General features: G+C 40.1%; 1 protein-coding gene across 2 annotated transcripts in view; it reads left to right on the top strand.

Moving 5' to 3' along the window:
• The window catches only part of LOC120535775 (C-type lectin domain family 1 member B-like), a 97,222-nt gene that overhangs the window by 18,174 nt on the left and 64,207 nt on the right, over window positions 1-14,841 (top strand). For both annotated transcript variants that reach the window (XM_039763834.1, XM_039763833.1), the window contains exons 4-5: window positions 471-563; window positions 1,893-1,913. In XM_039763834.1, the coding sequence (XP_039619768.1) occupies window positions 471-563; window positions 1,893-1,913 (114 nt within the window). The remainder of the gene's footprint in view (window positions 1-470; window positions 564-1,892; window positions 1,914-14,841) is intronic.

Below are 14,841 nucleotides of genomic sequence, written 5' to 3'. Positions count from 1 at the left end.
TTCTCCACATACTGTGGTATATTCCCATATCTCAAAGGTTCACATTTTACATTATTTTCTTAGGTACAAATTGATCTGGTGTATGTGTGATGTATAGTAGTTTCCTGCCCTGGCCTCATGCTTCTGGTGCAGGCTCGGGCTTGATGGCCCATGACTCTGTATTGAAGACAGTTCAGAAATAAATTGATTATAATTTGTAATGATAAAGGCTACAGCTTAAACAAAACTTTATTTGTATTTAGATTCTTAGTTGAAATGATGTACTGCATGTACTTATCATTGTCTACTATGTAGGAAAATTAATTTAATGTTTGTGGTTTAATTATAAATTATCATAAAGACATGAATAAACTGAAAATCAACTAATCTGATCTATATTAGTATTATTGTATTTACAGAACCACATTTATAATAATGGTAAAATAAATGAAATTTGAAACTAAGTACAAATATGAATATTTTTACTATAGGTTTTCCAAGGAGGTGTTCAAGGAAATGTTTAATCATAATTTGTATTACTTTGCTGATCTCTGTAATACTGCTGACACTTACCATTTTTATCAGTAAGTATGATATTTTATAACATAGCACATGTATCATCAAGTACCTATAAAATAATCTGTATGTGTTTAGTGTTGTTGAATTCAGTTCCCTGGTCCAATACATTCATAACAGAGTTTGCCTATTATCTCTTATGTTTACATGGATATTTAACAGGTACTTAAGGTTACCTCTCATCTTAACATTGTTTGTAAGCTTAGAGATGGATTGTGGCACCCACATTTTATAGACCCAAAACTGGTTCATTAATTTTTTTAACTCGTCACCTACATGTACATACTGTATAAAAGTGTGTGTAGGAATAAGAACAATAACATTGTTTGTTGTGTCAGTGTTTTTAGATGTAACAATAGAATTTCCCGTTACAATCAAAAAAAGTGTCAATTGACCTATATACATTTTTTGTAATCTACTGAAAAAATTACTAAAATAGATTACAGTGTAGAAAATTTTTGCAGTGTTAATATATACAACTATCTTCTTATATAATATGTTATGATGGCTCTCCGTTTGACAGTCCAGGATTTTAAATCACCTGTAGCTCGCAAACCATTTGACCTATTGACCAGAAATTTGGTACACATGTACTACGTGACCTCTACTGTCCACTTTTGGGGTGATGATTTTTATTACTCTTTTTATTTTTATTTTATTGTAGAATCGAATCTCGGCAGTGGCAGTGGCAGTGGCCAGCAGGGCAGCCGTGCGGTGCATGTGTACGGGTGCCGTTCTCATCCCCACCTCTTCATATCTTAAATCATTTTTGAGGCAGATTGAACACTTAACTGCAAGCTTAAGTGAAAAATTAAGAAAAAAGTACTTGCAACACAAAAACTGACTTAATCAGTTTTAATGCGAAAAGTTGCTGATGGAAGAAGAGAACAAGTGGGCCACTAGAGTGGAGAAAAGAAGAGCTGCTCATGAAACAGCAAGCAGATCAACCTCTGAGCAAATGAATGAGAAAGAGTATGAAAACTATAAGTCAAGTGTATTCACTGCACGTTATCATGCAGTCCGCCGTTACTGGTTACTGTATATTTGGCTGATGTCTTTGTCCAAAATGACTACCAGCATCAGGCTATATTACAATTGTTTGTTTTACTTTTTATTTTTACAATTTGAGCCCAGGCAAGGTAGATGATGTGCTGATGTTCACACAGTGAATAAAATGCAGGGATTTGTGGTTAATGCCCAACACTCTACTCAAAATGCAATGCAACACTGTCTCCACAGTTTGTAATATTAATAATAATAATAATAATTTAAATGCTTTGTCTTTTAGTTAGAATATTTATTCCTGACTTAATTTTTTGCTTTGATATTTTTCACAGGTCAACAAAACAAGAATACAAGTAAGTTGTCATATCAAACAGTAAGCTTTTGATGTTGATCACTGAGAAGATTAATCTCATAAAATTATTCATGCTAAGACTTTTTTCAGACTTAAGCAAAAAATGAATTAGAGCAGGGTGTGGAACTTTTTTCCTATGAAGGGTGATTTAATTTTGTATAACATCCTTCAAAGGCCACACTAAATTGCTGAACACATATCACACTAACCTCTTTAATGTGGTGGCTGGAACTGCTTTTCTTTGGTGAGGCATCTGATGTCAGATGGTCCTGATGATGATGCTACTTGTAGCTGATTTTCCAGGGTCTTGGTCAGTCGGTTGGTTTTGAAAAGAACTGCTCACAGAAGTAGGTTACCACAAACAGAGATGCAAATTTCAGAGCATGTCTCCTCAGAATGGGAAAATCCTCAGGATGTATGTACAGGTTATATAACTCAAGCAGATGGAGGTTTTTGTACCTAGCTTGTCGTTGCTTTGCAGCTCAATGATTTCATGTTGCATGTTGTCAGTTACATCAGCTGGTTCCTCATTAAATGACATAGCAAATATGTTCAGTTCCTTTTGTTTACTTTTTATGTCCTGAAACCACTTACCAAATGCCTGACGGAGTTTTGCACACTCTCCAGCATATTCAGATGTCATAGCAGGCTTTTGTTCTTGCTGAGTAGGAAAATGCACAGACTTACCCTTTTCCAGCTGCACTTGGCACAGCTTTAATTTCACTTCAAATGATTTCACATTTGAAAACTGAGCACTGAGAAGCTGATTGGGACCTTGGAGATTGACATTCAGCTCTGAAAGGTACTTTCTAATGTCCACTTTGAAGGCCAAACCACATAGCCACTTTCTATCACTGAGTTCCATGGTAGGCTTTCCCTTCATCTCCATGAACTCCTTTACTTCTTTCCTCAGTGTAGCATATCTGCATGACTCACAATGGTAGACCAGATCTCCATACTCCGACTCAAATTCACTTTGTAGCTGTTTGAACTAGCAGCTGTTTAGACCTTTGCTTTTGATGAAATCTGTGATGGAAACAACAGTTGACATTATGCTGTTGAGCTTCAGGGAATGGGCATACAGGCTTTTTTCATGTACGATACAGTGGCATATACAGTGGAACCTCAGTTCACGAACGTCTCGGAACACATACAAATCGGTTTACAACCAAAAAGTTCGCCAAACTTTTGCCTCTGTTCACAACCACACACTCGGTATACAAACAAGCCAGTTTCCCTTTCGGTTTGTGCGCGCCGATGATTTCCGCATGTGTTCAGTCTCTCCCTGTGCAACGAGCGAGCCAGAGAGCGAGCGCGACACATACACACGAGAGAGACACACACACATGGGCGTGCAAGAGAGACACACACACACAAGCGAGCGAGAGAGAGGCACACACACAGGTGCACGAGAGAGACACACACACACACAGGCGGGCGAGAGAGACACACACACACAGGCGCGCGAGAGAGAGACACACACACACACAGGCGCGCGAGAGAGAGACACACACACGAGAGAGGGAGAGACGCACGTGAGACAGACGGCTGGATGCATAAGGCTTGTTCTTAAAGAGACAGATCCAAGCATTGTTTTAACCTTGTTGTATTTAATGAAGACTTTCTATCTATTGTGTTTTAACCTCTCCTTCACTTCTGCTTACAGCGATCGGTTTGTAGCGTGCATTGTTGCAATGTTAGTTTTCGTAGTGGTTCATTAAATTATATATTTTTCAAATGTTAATTTTTTTCCCTGTGCTTAAAACTCATTAAAAAAAGTGTTTTTAGTGAGCGGTTCGTAGCGCTATAGCGCAAACTCTTGCAGTGTTACTCTTCTCTGTTCAAGGTTTTCTTAGTGTTATTTAATGTTTTTACATTTAGTTTACTATTACACTGTGCATTCTATGGTACAATTAATTGTATTTGTGCTTAAAAATCTTTAAGAAAAATATATTTACATACAGTTCGTATGGTCTGGAACGGATTAATTGTAATTACATACAGTCCATAGGGGGAAATTACTTCGGTTCAGGACCAAATCGGTTTACAACCAGAGTTTTGGAACGAATAATGGTCATGAACCGAGGTTCCACTGCAACTGGATCACTTGGATCAAGACTGAGACAACTCATTTCTTTTTTAACCAATGCTATTAATTCCTTTTGCAGGCTAGCCATGGCAGAAGCTCCATCTGAGGCAAGGCCATTTAATTTTTCAAATGGTAGTTTAAATTGGCTAATAGCTAAAACAACTTGCACAAACAAATCCTCACCTTTAGTAGTGCCATGACTTGCAATGACAGCAATTCCACCCTCATATCAAACTCAGCTCTAATCCCTTGCACAAAAATGGCTAATTGGGCTAAGTTCGGCAGCTCTAACATAAAAAATGGGATTCAACAAAAGCTTGATTCATTGAAATGATTCCACAGACAAAATATCTTCGTTTTTAAAAGTTTTAGTTAAAATTCAAAGTAAAACAGTTCACACAAAATAGAGAAAATTGAAATAGCAAAAAATCAGAAAAGTTCTTGTTTAAGAGAATTCTATTCAAAGCTTAAATCTTGTTACATTTCTATCGTTACATTTCTAATCATTACAAAATTACTTCCAAACGTTTCTTAACCATTTCAAAATGGTCAGAAAACTGTATGCCTATCCCATTTCTGTGTTGAAAATTGGTCTTTTAAGTACTGGGACCTATTCTAAACAACAACTGATTCAATTAACACACTGTATGTTAGTTATAGCAAGAAAGTTCTATCTATATTAACTTACAGGAGGTAAAAGGCTATACCATTGTCTATGACTATGACTAAGCAAACACTAATATGAATTCAACATAAAGCCTTACTTTCTAAGATTGGCTCTTACAGGCAGTATTTGTTATGTCCATTATTTTGTGGCAGGCCAGAGATAAAAACTGGAAATTTCTTGCGTTGTCCTTCAGTGAGTTTTTAATTCGCTTCACGACGGTTCTTCAAGACAAACTGACACTTTGGAACAATTTTACTTGGTGCTAGTAGTTCTGCAGCAGCAACAAGGCACTCCTTCACAAATTCTCCTTCAGAATGAGGTTTCAGCTTCTTAGTGATTACCTCGCTTACCACTAAACTTGCTTGCTGACAGAGTCCATGTCAAAATTCGGTGGAGGCGGCTTGTTGGGGATCCAGACTCCGCCAAGAGCTATCCAACAGCAGTTGTCCTTTCAACTCCACCAGTTTAACATATTTTGAACTATAATGATGTTGAAGCACCCACCCTAGAATTCACATGCATGTGCAATGTTAACCTGGTTGAAGTACGTACTATGCGCCCAGTCCGAGTGCAGGTAGGCAGAGTTGTGACTGGACCTGGAGAACTAACATCTGCATGCCCTGTAGGTACAGGTTTGTTAGGGGAAGCAGGGGCAAGGTCACCAACAAGGACCAGAAATGAGTCGAAAACCTGGAAGGAATATGTGTGTGCAAGCTTGAGGCAATTGTCTGCTGTTTGCCACCAATATCAAGCACAATCATTTTGTCTCCAAGTTGCAGGACTCAGAAAAGGCAGTGGTTTCTTTGGGCTCTGGAGTGCCTCATGCCAGACAAACACAAACATTGCTGATTGCAGGTGGCATGAGCTATGCTGGGCAGGACGAACCGACTAGAAGTTTACTGCTGTGTCCGGGAGCAGTGATTAGTGTCAAGATGCAGTCCCAGGAATAGAACTCTAAGGGATAAAATCCCCTGGCACACGGAGAAGCTGACCAAACACCAGTTCAGCAGACGAGACCTGCAGATCCTCTTTTAGAGTGGTATGTAGACCCAACAGCACCCCTGGCAGGTGGTCGACCCAGTTGAGGTTGGTAACTGAGGCCTCAAGAGCTGACTTTAGCAACCAGTGAAATTGCTTGCAAAGGCTGTTACCTTGGGTATGGTAGGCAGTGATATGGTGTGTCGTCCCAAGGTCTTGTGCCATTGAATATCAAAGCTGTGAAGTGAACTGTGTGCCTTGGTTGGAAGTGATGTAGGAGGGTGTGCCGAACCCCGCAACCCAAGTCCTGATAAAAGCAATGGCTACTTCTGCTGCAGTCGTAGACATCCAAGCAGCACCTTCAAGCCACCTTATAGTCCTGTTTACAACAGTGAGCAGGCGTGTAAAACCCTCAGAAGGAGGAAGAGGGCCTACCAGTTCCATGTAAACATGGTTAAAATTGCGAACAGGCAAGGGATAGGTGTCAGTGGGGCTTTAACATGGCAATATATTTTAGCCTTCTGACATGGAACACAATCTTCTGCCCAGCTCCGAACATCTTTTTTGCTCACCACCAAATGTTGGGAAACCCTTTGCTTTGAATGTGAGGTGTCAAAAATGTGCCGTCTCCAGTGCCTGGGGACAATTGGGCGTGGGTAACTTTTACTGGTGTCACACAGGAGCTTAGTGGCACTGATGTCCAACTGCACCTCTAACAATAGAAGGCTGGTTTCTGCCGAGTGAAGAGCCTGGACCTCAGGGTCTTTAGCTTGGTCAGCCGCTAGCTGGTCGTAGTCAATTCTAATGTGTATGGTTGCTAGTACAGGCTGAGAGGGACAGTCAGCCACCACATTGTTCTTATCTTTATGTACTGCCCTGTAGTGCCTCATATGAAGGTTGCATAATAATTGCTGCCCGAGGAATGAAGCAATGGTAGAAATTGACCAACCCCAATAACATCTGGAGGGCATGTACAGTGCAGGGTTTTGGAAAATTGGTGACAGCAGAGACTTTGGAAGGGAAAGGAGTCACAACCCTTTTTTTGAAATGCGATGCCCCAGGAATTCATTCAGTAGTCACTTAGTGGGATTGATAATCAACACATGCAGGCTCAGGCACACAAACAAGGCTCAGAAATGGGCAAGGTGTTCAGCTTAGAGCAGGGAATCACGATGTCCTCTAGGAAGTCAAAAAGGAAATCCAAATCGCTGAGGACAGAGTCCATTAACCTCTGGTTTGTGCAGTGTTTTTAAGGCTGAATGGTGTATGCAGGAATTCAAAAAATCCAAACAGGGTGATGACTGCTGTTTTGGGGATGTCCCCTGGGTACACAGGTACTTGGTGGTAGCTGCGGACCTGGTCCACCTTTGAAAAGATTGCTTTCCCAGAGAGCCGTGCCAAAAAATCCTGTACGTGTGGAATTGGGAAGTGGTCTTGGACAGTGTGATCATTCAGGCAGTGGAGGGGTGATGCCCATGGGCTGTTTGATCTGCGCACGATTCCTATCTGTTTCATGTTGGCAAAATCAGCCTTTGTAATAGCCAGCTTGTCAGGGGCCAGCCAACATGTGTGGGAGTGGACTGGTGTACGAAAAATAGATATGTAGTGTTCCATGTCATGCTTGGTTTCTGCTGTGCAAAAAGTGGGTTTGGATAGCTAGGGGTATTCGTTGTGAAGGTGGGCAAAGTCTGAAGTCGTGGCCATCATGTTTTGTAGGGCAGAGGTAGTGACATTGCTGAGTGTGCAGGGAAGGGTGGCAAAGTCCTTTGCATCTATGAGGTGACAGTTCTTAACATCAGCCAACAGCCCATTTGCAGTGGTCTGGCTACCTTGGCAAAGACAAACGTCTAACTGAAATGCCTTCCACTGAAAGATGAGATGGTATGCTGTGTTCCATAGGAGGGAATCCCAGTGCCGTTAGCAGCCTCCAGAACAGGCCCTTCTATCCCTGAAGCCACATCAATAGGTGATACAGATGGCACTCTCACTTGTGTACCAGTATCACAGAAAATGGCAGCTGGACTGGACAAATTTTATGCAGAATAGGTGGTCTGTTGGGGGCTGATGAGATGACCCTGACCCAGGTGAGCTAAACTTACATTTCTTTGCTTTCTAACCAAATTAGGCATGGTAAAAACAGAAGTCAGTTATTGGGATCACGGATGTTGTGATTGTGGAGGAGGAAGCGCAGTGCAAGCTGCAGTCTTGCTAAGGGGGCCAGAGAAAGATATAATAGTTCTACAAAGCGGAGTGTAGGCTGTCAGCCATCTTAGCTAACTCTCAGTACTCAACAACAGGCACATTGGTTAGGGTAGTGTACACTTGTTCCTGCATCTGTTGCAGAAACAGTTCTCTAACTATAAAATAGGGCTTACAACTGCCTTGGCAGAGCTAACATGTGGTTCATCGATTGTGTCTCTGAGGCTCAGCAATGATCGTAGTTACTGCTCCATGTATGACTCTGTGAGGCCGTATGTCTCTAAAAAGTATGCCTTTAAGGTTACATTCTTGTTCATGTCCGGGGGATTTTCAAGCAGACTCACCAACCTGGATGCTGTGGAGGCAATGAGAGTGCAACAACATAGTAGTACCTCGCCTCATTTGACGTAATGTCCCATAATAGAACTGTGCCTCTACCATAGCAAGGCTTGCATTTCTCAAAAATCTGATAACTTTAACTTTGAGCATGGGAAAGGTGCTATATAAATAAAATGTATTATTATTATTAACACCACCACGTTGGCAGACATGTCTAACGTAACTCAGGAATCGTCCAAGAGCTTTAGGGTCACCACTGTTACACCCTGCAAGGAAATAAAACACTCTAGAGAATGTTTTCTCAATGCTAACAAAAACTCCTGAAATTTATTATTGAACATGCTTCAAATATTTACATAACTGTTGCTTCTCCACTCATCTGCCCACCTCCTCTCATACTGCAGTGCATGTGAATTGCATTCTTACAAAGGTGCAACGCCTCCAGCTGCTACACAGTGATGATAAATAATAAGCCAGCTGCATTCACTATGACCGTGACCCAAACTGGCATTCAGCTGAAACATGCCACACAGATGCCCCCCCCCCGCTACTTTTTTATTGTTATTTTATTTTATTTCAGGGAAAATAATTGCCATATACTGTGTATATATATATATATATATATATATATATATATATATATATATATATATATATATATATATATATATATATATTTATTTTTTTTTTTTTGAGTTGCTTTTCTTACATTTAATCATTAATAAAAACAAAATTGTGGCATTCCAGCTGGGGTGAATCCTGGAGGAAAAAGGATTGTTGAGTCTAATGTAATGGGGAGGATGGAGAGCAATGTGGAGTACTGCCTTTGGTGGATATGATTGACAATAAAAGGAAGAGAATTGGTGGTGCCCTGAGCAGAGGGACCGAGGAATGGAAGTGGGGATTTATGGACGGTTTCATTCGATTCTGTGGGAGGAACCAGAGTTATTTTTCTTGGTCTTAGATAGCATCTCTCAGGGCCATGACACTGATAATTGTTCTATTTCAATTTCATTTGTTTTGTTTTACATTTGTTTAATTCAAAGACAACATCTGTAATCAGCGGAAAAAAACAATGATGATCACCATCACAGCCATCATCCTTTCATTATACCTATGGTTACCTACATTAAGGAAAGTCCCAAAGATGATGGCTGTGATGCCAATCATCATTCGTTGTTTTTTCCACATATATCAGAAGTCATCTTTGAATTAAACACTGCACTTGAAGCAGAAACATTTTCACTATTTGTTCTTAACAGGCAGAAAAGCCAAATTTAAATAAATAAGCTAATTCAGTGCTGTACAAAATTAGTGTGCCTATTATAATTAACACTGTAAGTAGTTCAACATTTTCAAAGATAATATTTACTGTTCAGTGATTAAAATGAACTTCTGGAGGAACACATCTAAAAATCCCAAATCTCTCTTTGTACTTGTAATACTGATACTCATGCCCAGCATTTTTGATTTATTGCTTTCTATATGTACTTACCATTCTAATTCTAACTTTATCAGAAGTTTTTGTCAATCTACTTTTATATACAGTACTTGGATAATTTAATTTTTTTAGGATTTTCCTTTACTATATTTTGCATTATCCTGAATTATAGGATACACTTTAGTTTAGGTACTGCAAAAATTATTTTATTACTCATTTACTCTTATGTAACAAGACCTTAGCAAAGGCTTATTTTGGTTTTGAAAACTTTTACAAAGCATCAGTAAACTGGTTATTCATCTGTCCAATGTGCACTAGTAAAATAACTTCAATTTGGAATGATAAGAATTAGCTTAAGTAAGACATGTTAATATAGTAATAGACATAGTAATAAGACCTAGGAATACTATTGAATTGAATTGAATTTCTTTAGTACAATAGTACAATAAGAGTCACACTCCTCAACAAAACACACAAGTACAATGGGTTAAAATACACTCAGTGGTGCAGCAGTAGTAGGTCAGCAGCATTTATCAAGGGAGGCCAACTTTTTTCCAACATGTTTAAGAAAAACAGCCATTGCTATGCCTTCAGCAGTGTTGTGGTGTTAGATGTCCATGAAATGTCCCCGGAGATCTATATTCCCAGGAGCCTAAAGCTTGATTACACTCCAACCTGTCTCCATTGATGAAAATTGAAGCATGATCCTCATCACACGATCGTCTGAAGTTGATGACGAGTTTCTTGGCCTTCCCTGTGTTGAGGGATAGGTTGTTCACTGAGCACCATTTCACCAGGTTTTTCACCTCGTCTCTGTAGGCTGATTGGTCATTGTTGGAAGTTAGGGAGTAGAGGATGGGGCTCAGTACACAACCTGTGCGCCTGTGTTAAGAGTTATGATGGAGGAGCAATGCAGGCCTAGCTGTACCACCTGATGGCGCTCAGGAAGCTGAGGATCCAATTACATAGTGGTACGCTGAGGCCCAGCTGGTGCAATTTATGGATGAGCTGGGTGGGGACAACAGTATTGAAAGTAAAGCTATAGTCTGCAAATAACATCCTCACATATGTACCCTGTCCCTTTAGATGAGTCAGGGCTGTGTATAGAGTTAGAGAGGTAGCATCCACAGTAGATGTTTTAGCTCTGCAAACAAACTGATACTGTATAAGTCTAGGGAGGCAGGGATCTTGATTTTAATGTAAGAGAGAACCAGTCCTTAAAACACTTCATTATTATTAGCTTCAGAGCAATTGGACATTAGTCATTCATATTACTGATGTTGATTTTCTTCAGCAGTGTGCGCCGAACATCATACATTCTTTGTCTGAAGGGAGAACTTGGCATCCTCTGTGGCTATAATCTTTCCAGGTGTAGTAGAGTTTCTATATTCAAAGCGAACAAAAAATGTGTTGAGATAATTGGCCAATGTGACATCACTGTGGGGAGAGACAGGGCTGTCTTTGTGGGCAGTAATAGTTCTAATGCTTTTCCACATGCCCTGGTATCCATACTGTAAAAATGATCTACCACATGTTTCCTATTTATTCATGTGTAATTTTAAAATTTTTATAAGTTATTGTGTACTTTGCTGAGTATAGTCTCAGGACATTTGGATGTATTTGCAATTGTAATACAACACATTACATATATAGCATAAGTACACAAATTACATTAAATAGACAATAAAACAGTAATTTCAATCAGATACATAAAAAATAAACCATCACAATATAAAGTTAATTCACATCATAACTGAGAAATCCAAAATTCAAGTCAGCATCACTGCTAGAGAAAAGGGCATCTGGGGGTCCATGGTCAGTTATAACAGACAAAGTTACAATTCTGATGAGCTAGTCCAAATAGTTGTTTTCTCACTCCTTCACATTCCACAATATCATAATTACACGTTAAGAAATCTAATAAATGGTAATTTCAAATTCTGCCTTAATCAGTAACCTACAGGTATATGATCTTGGTATTTTAGACCACAAAGTAGTGTCAATGGAGCTGTCCTTTCTTTCCCCCCATACCATAACTAAAACGACAGATCCATTTCAGAAATCTGAAGAACATCAATGATGCCTTGGCCCTGGACCTTAAACTTATCTCCTCTGACCCTATCAGCTCCCTCTCTGTTGCTGACCTTGTGGATTTTTACAACCAGTCTCTGAGCAGTCTCCTGGACTTCCACTCCCCCTTAACATCCAGGTCCGTCTCATTCTCGTGCTCAGCACCTTGGTACACCTGCGAACTGTGAAAAATGAAGACGACTGGGCGTGTCCTTGAGTGGCGGCTCAAGGCCTCTGGGCTGACTGTCCACAAACAGGCTTACAGGGAACACAAGAGGGCATATGCAGAAGCTCTGAAGGTTGCACGGTCCAGGTTCTATTCCACCATCATCAGCAACAGTTCCAGGAACCCCAAAAAACTTTTTTCAACTATAAATCACCTCTCAAACCTCCTTCACCTGCCTACTCTGAGGCCACCGATGAGAGGTGCAGTATGCACGTCAATTTCTTCAAACAAAAAGTTGATAACATCCGCTTACACCTCTCCACCACGGATATCCTGCCCCCAACTGTCGACCTACTGTCTGAGACTGTCCAGCCCCTTTGCTCCTTCTCTGTTGCCACACGGGAAGAGGTGGAGGACGTCATCAGGAAAATGAAACTGTATACCAGTTCCCTGGACCTTTTCCCCTCAGCTTTGCTGAGGGCCAACGTCTCTGCCGTCTCGCCACTTATCACCAGGATCATAAACCAGTCCCTCTTGGCAGGCCATATTCCTTCTTCACTAAAAACTGCTGTCATCAGACCTCTACTGAAAAAACCCACCCTGGATTCTGAAGTTCTCTTCAATTATAGGCCCATCTCCAATCTTCCATTTCTCTCTAAAGTTCTGGAAAAAATAGTTGCAACACAACTTCATGATCACCTCAAACTGAATAATCTGTTTGAAAAGTTTCAGTCTGGTTTCCGCCCTGACCATAGCACCGAAACAGCCCTGGCCAGGGTCACCAATGATCTTCTGATAACAGCAGATACTGGTTGCCCTTCTTTACTCATCCTCCTTGACCTGACAGCTGCTTTTGACACAATAGACCACAACATTCTCCTTCACCGCCTGAAATACACCATTGGACTCTCAGGAAATGTTCACAATTGGTTCACATCTTATCTGACCGGCAGAACTGAGCATGTCGCCCTGGGCACCGCAAACTCTCATACCCACAATGTCACCTGTGCTAGGGCCCCATCCTTTTTACCATCTACATGCTCCCTCTTGGAAATGTCATTAGCAGACATGGTTTATCTTTTCATTGCTATGCTGATGACACTCAGCTTTACCTCAGGACTACTCCCACCTCCTCTACTGCTCCTCTGCCAATATCTACAGTACATTGACTACCTGCCTGGAGGAGATAGAGGCGTGGATGAGGCTCAATTTTCTTCAGCTAAACAGATCCAAAACAGAAGCCATCTTAGCTGGCACATCACTCCATCTCCGCTCTCCTACCATCACCAGTATCACTTTCGCTGGCCAAAACATTCCCCTTTCCACATCTGTCACCAATTTGGGTGTTAAAATGGACCCTCATCTCACTTTTGACACCCACATCAAACACCTCTGTAAGTCTTCCTTCTACCACCTCAAGAATATCGCTAAACTCCGACCAACTCTCACCCTGGAAGATGCAGAGAAGCTCGTCCATGCCTTTGTCTCCTCCAGGCTAGATTACTGTAATGCGCTCCTCATTGGGATTCCTGGCAAGAGTATTCAGAGACTCCAGTATATTCAGAATTGTGCTGCCAGGATCCTGATGAGGGTGCGAAAGCATGACCATATCACCCCAATCCTGAAAACCCTTCACTGGCTGCCTCTGTAGCACTTTGAGATTTCTAAAATATGAAGTGCAATATAAATAAAATCTATTATTATTATTATTATTATTATTATTATTAATAAAAAAGACACTGAATCCTGTTGTTGCTGGCTCCAAAGGCTCCCAAAATCTCTGGTGTCATTTTTTTATGGGAAGAAGCCGTACCGAGTGCCATAGTAGTACATTGAGAGGAGAGCAGAAACCTGTCTTATGCTTTTTAAAACAGTCTTTAGCTCCCAGCATTCTGGAATTTGATTAAATGGGACTAGGAAAACAATTAAATAAAAAAGCTTCTGGACATTCTTTGCTCTTTGTTTATGTTATGACAATGTTTAAATATGTGCCATATTCATTTTCATATCAAAATATAAGTATTCTATTTATGGTTTTATTTTAAACCTTCCCCTGGTGATGATAGAAAGACAATTTATTATGAGTATTTGTTTATGTTGTTTTCAGTTTAAATTTTCTGGTTTCATTCATTATGTACAGATCTATTTTAATATTAGATTTTTGATACACCCTTTTTGGTGCATTCACATATATTTAATCTTTTTCACCTCAGATAGCTGCTACTGATGGTGAACAGATCCAGATCCATAATACATATTAATAAAATATCATCACAATGTGTGCCATGATCCCTCTCTTATGATGCTGACATAAAGCAGGCATTATGAGCATAGGCTTTATGAGTGGGTATATATGTTACATATGTGTCTTGATTTGGAACTTTGAAAATGTGGTCACTCTATAATTTACCATCAGAATGTTACATTCACCTGATATCCATAATGGTCACTCGCTGTAATAAATTTTGCCTTTCACTTCTGTTATTCCCTAACATTTAAAAAGCTGAATAGCTTTGCAAGTCCCCTTTCATGATTATTACTACAGTCAGACATGCTCAGGCACTGAAGGAAATAATTACAAACATTTTTATATATTTAAGTTATGTCAATTAGCACTTACAAATTCTCACTTTATATTGTTTTGGGTTTTGTGTGTGTGTGTGTTTGTATGTTTATGTGCATGTTTGAGTAAGAGTGGTCCCTATGATAGAGTAAAGTCCTACTGAGGCCTATTTTCAGCATTTTGCCCAGTTCTGCTGGGATTGCCTCTGGCACCCCCAACCCTGAAATGGATTGAGAAGATTCTAGAACCTACCTACTGACCTCAGTCTGGGCTACATTGCTTGCCCAGTTCTTGAACATACCTAGATGTTATACCATGTGTACGTTAGAGATATTTTTTATGGACCTGGCTCTACCGATTCTAAGGATTTAAAATGCTTCAGTTAATGTCTATGATTAGGATTAGCACAAATAAATA

Source organism: Polypterus senegalus, chromosome 9, assembly GCF_016835505.1.
Source record: "Polypterus senegalus isolate Bchr_013 chromosome 9, ASM1683550v1, whole genome shotgun sequence".
Lineage (NCBI taxonomy): Eukaryota > Metazoa > Chordata > Cladistia > Polypteriformes > Polypteridae > Polypterus > Polypterus senegalus.
This window is presented reverse-complemented; position numbering and strand designations above follow the sequence as displayed.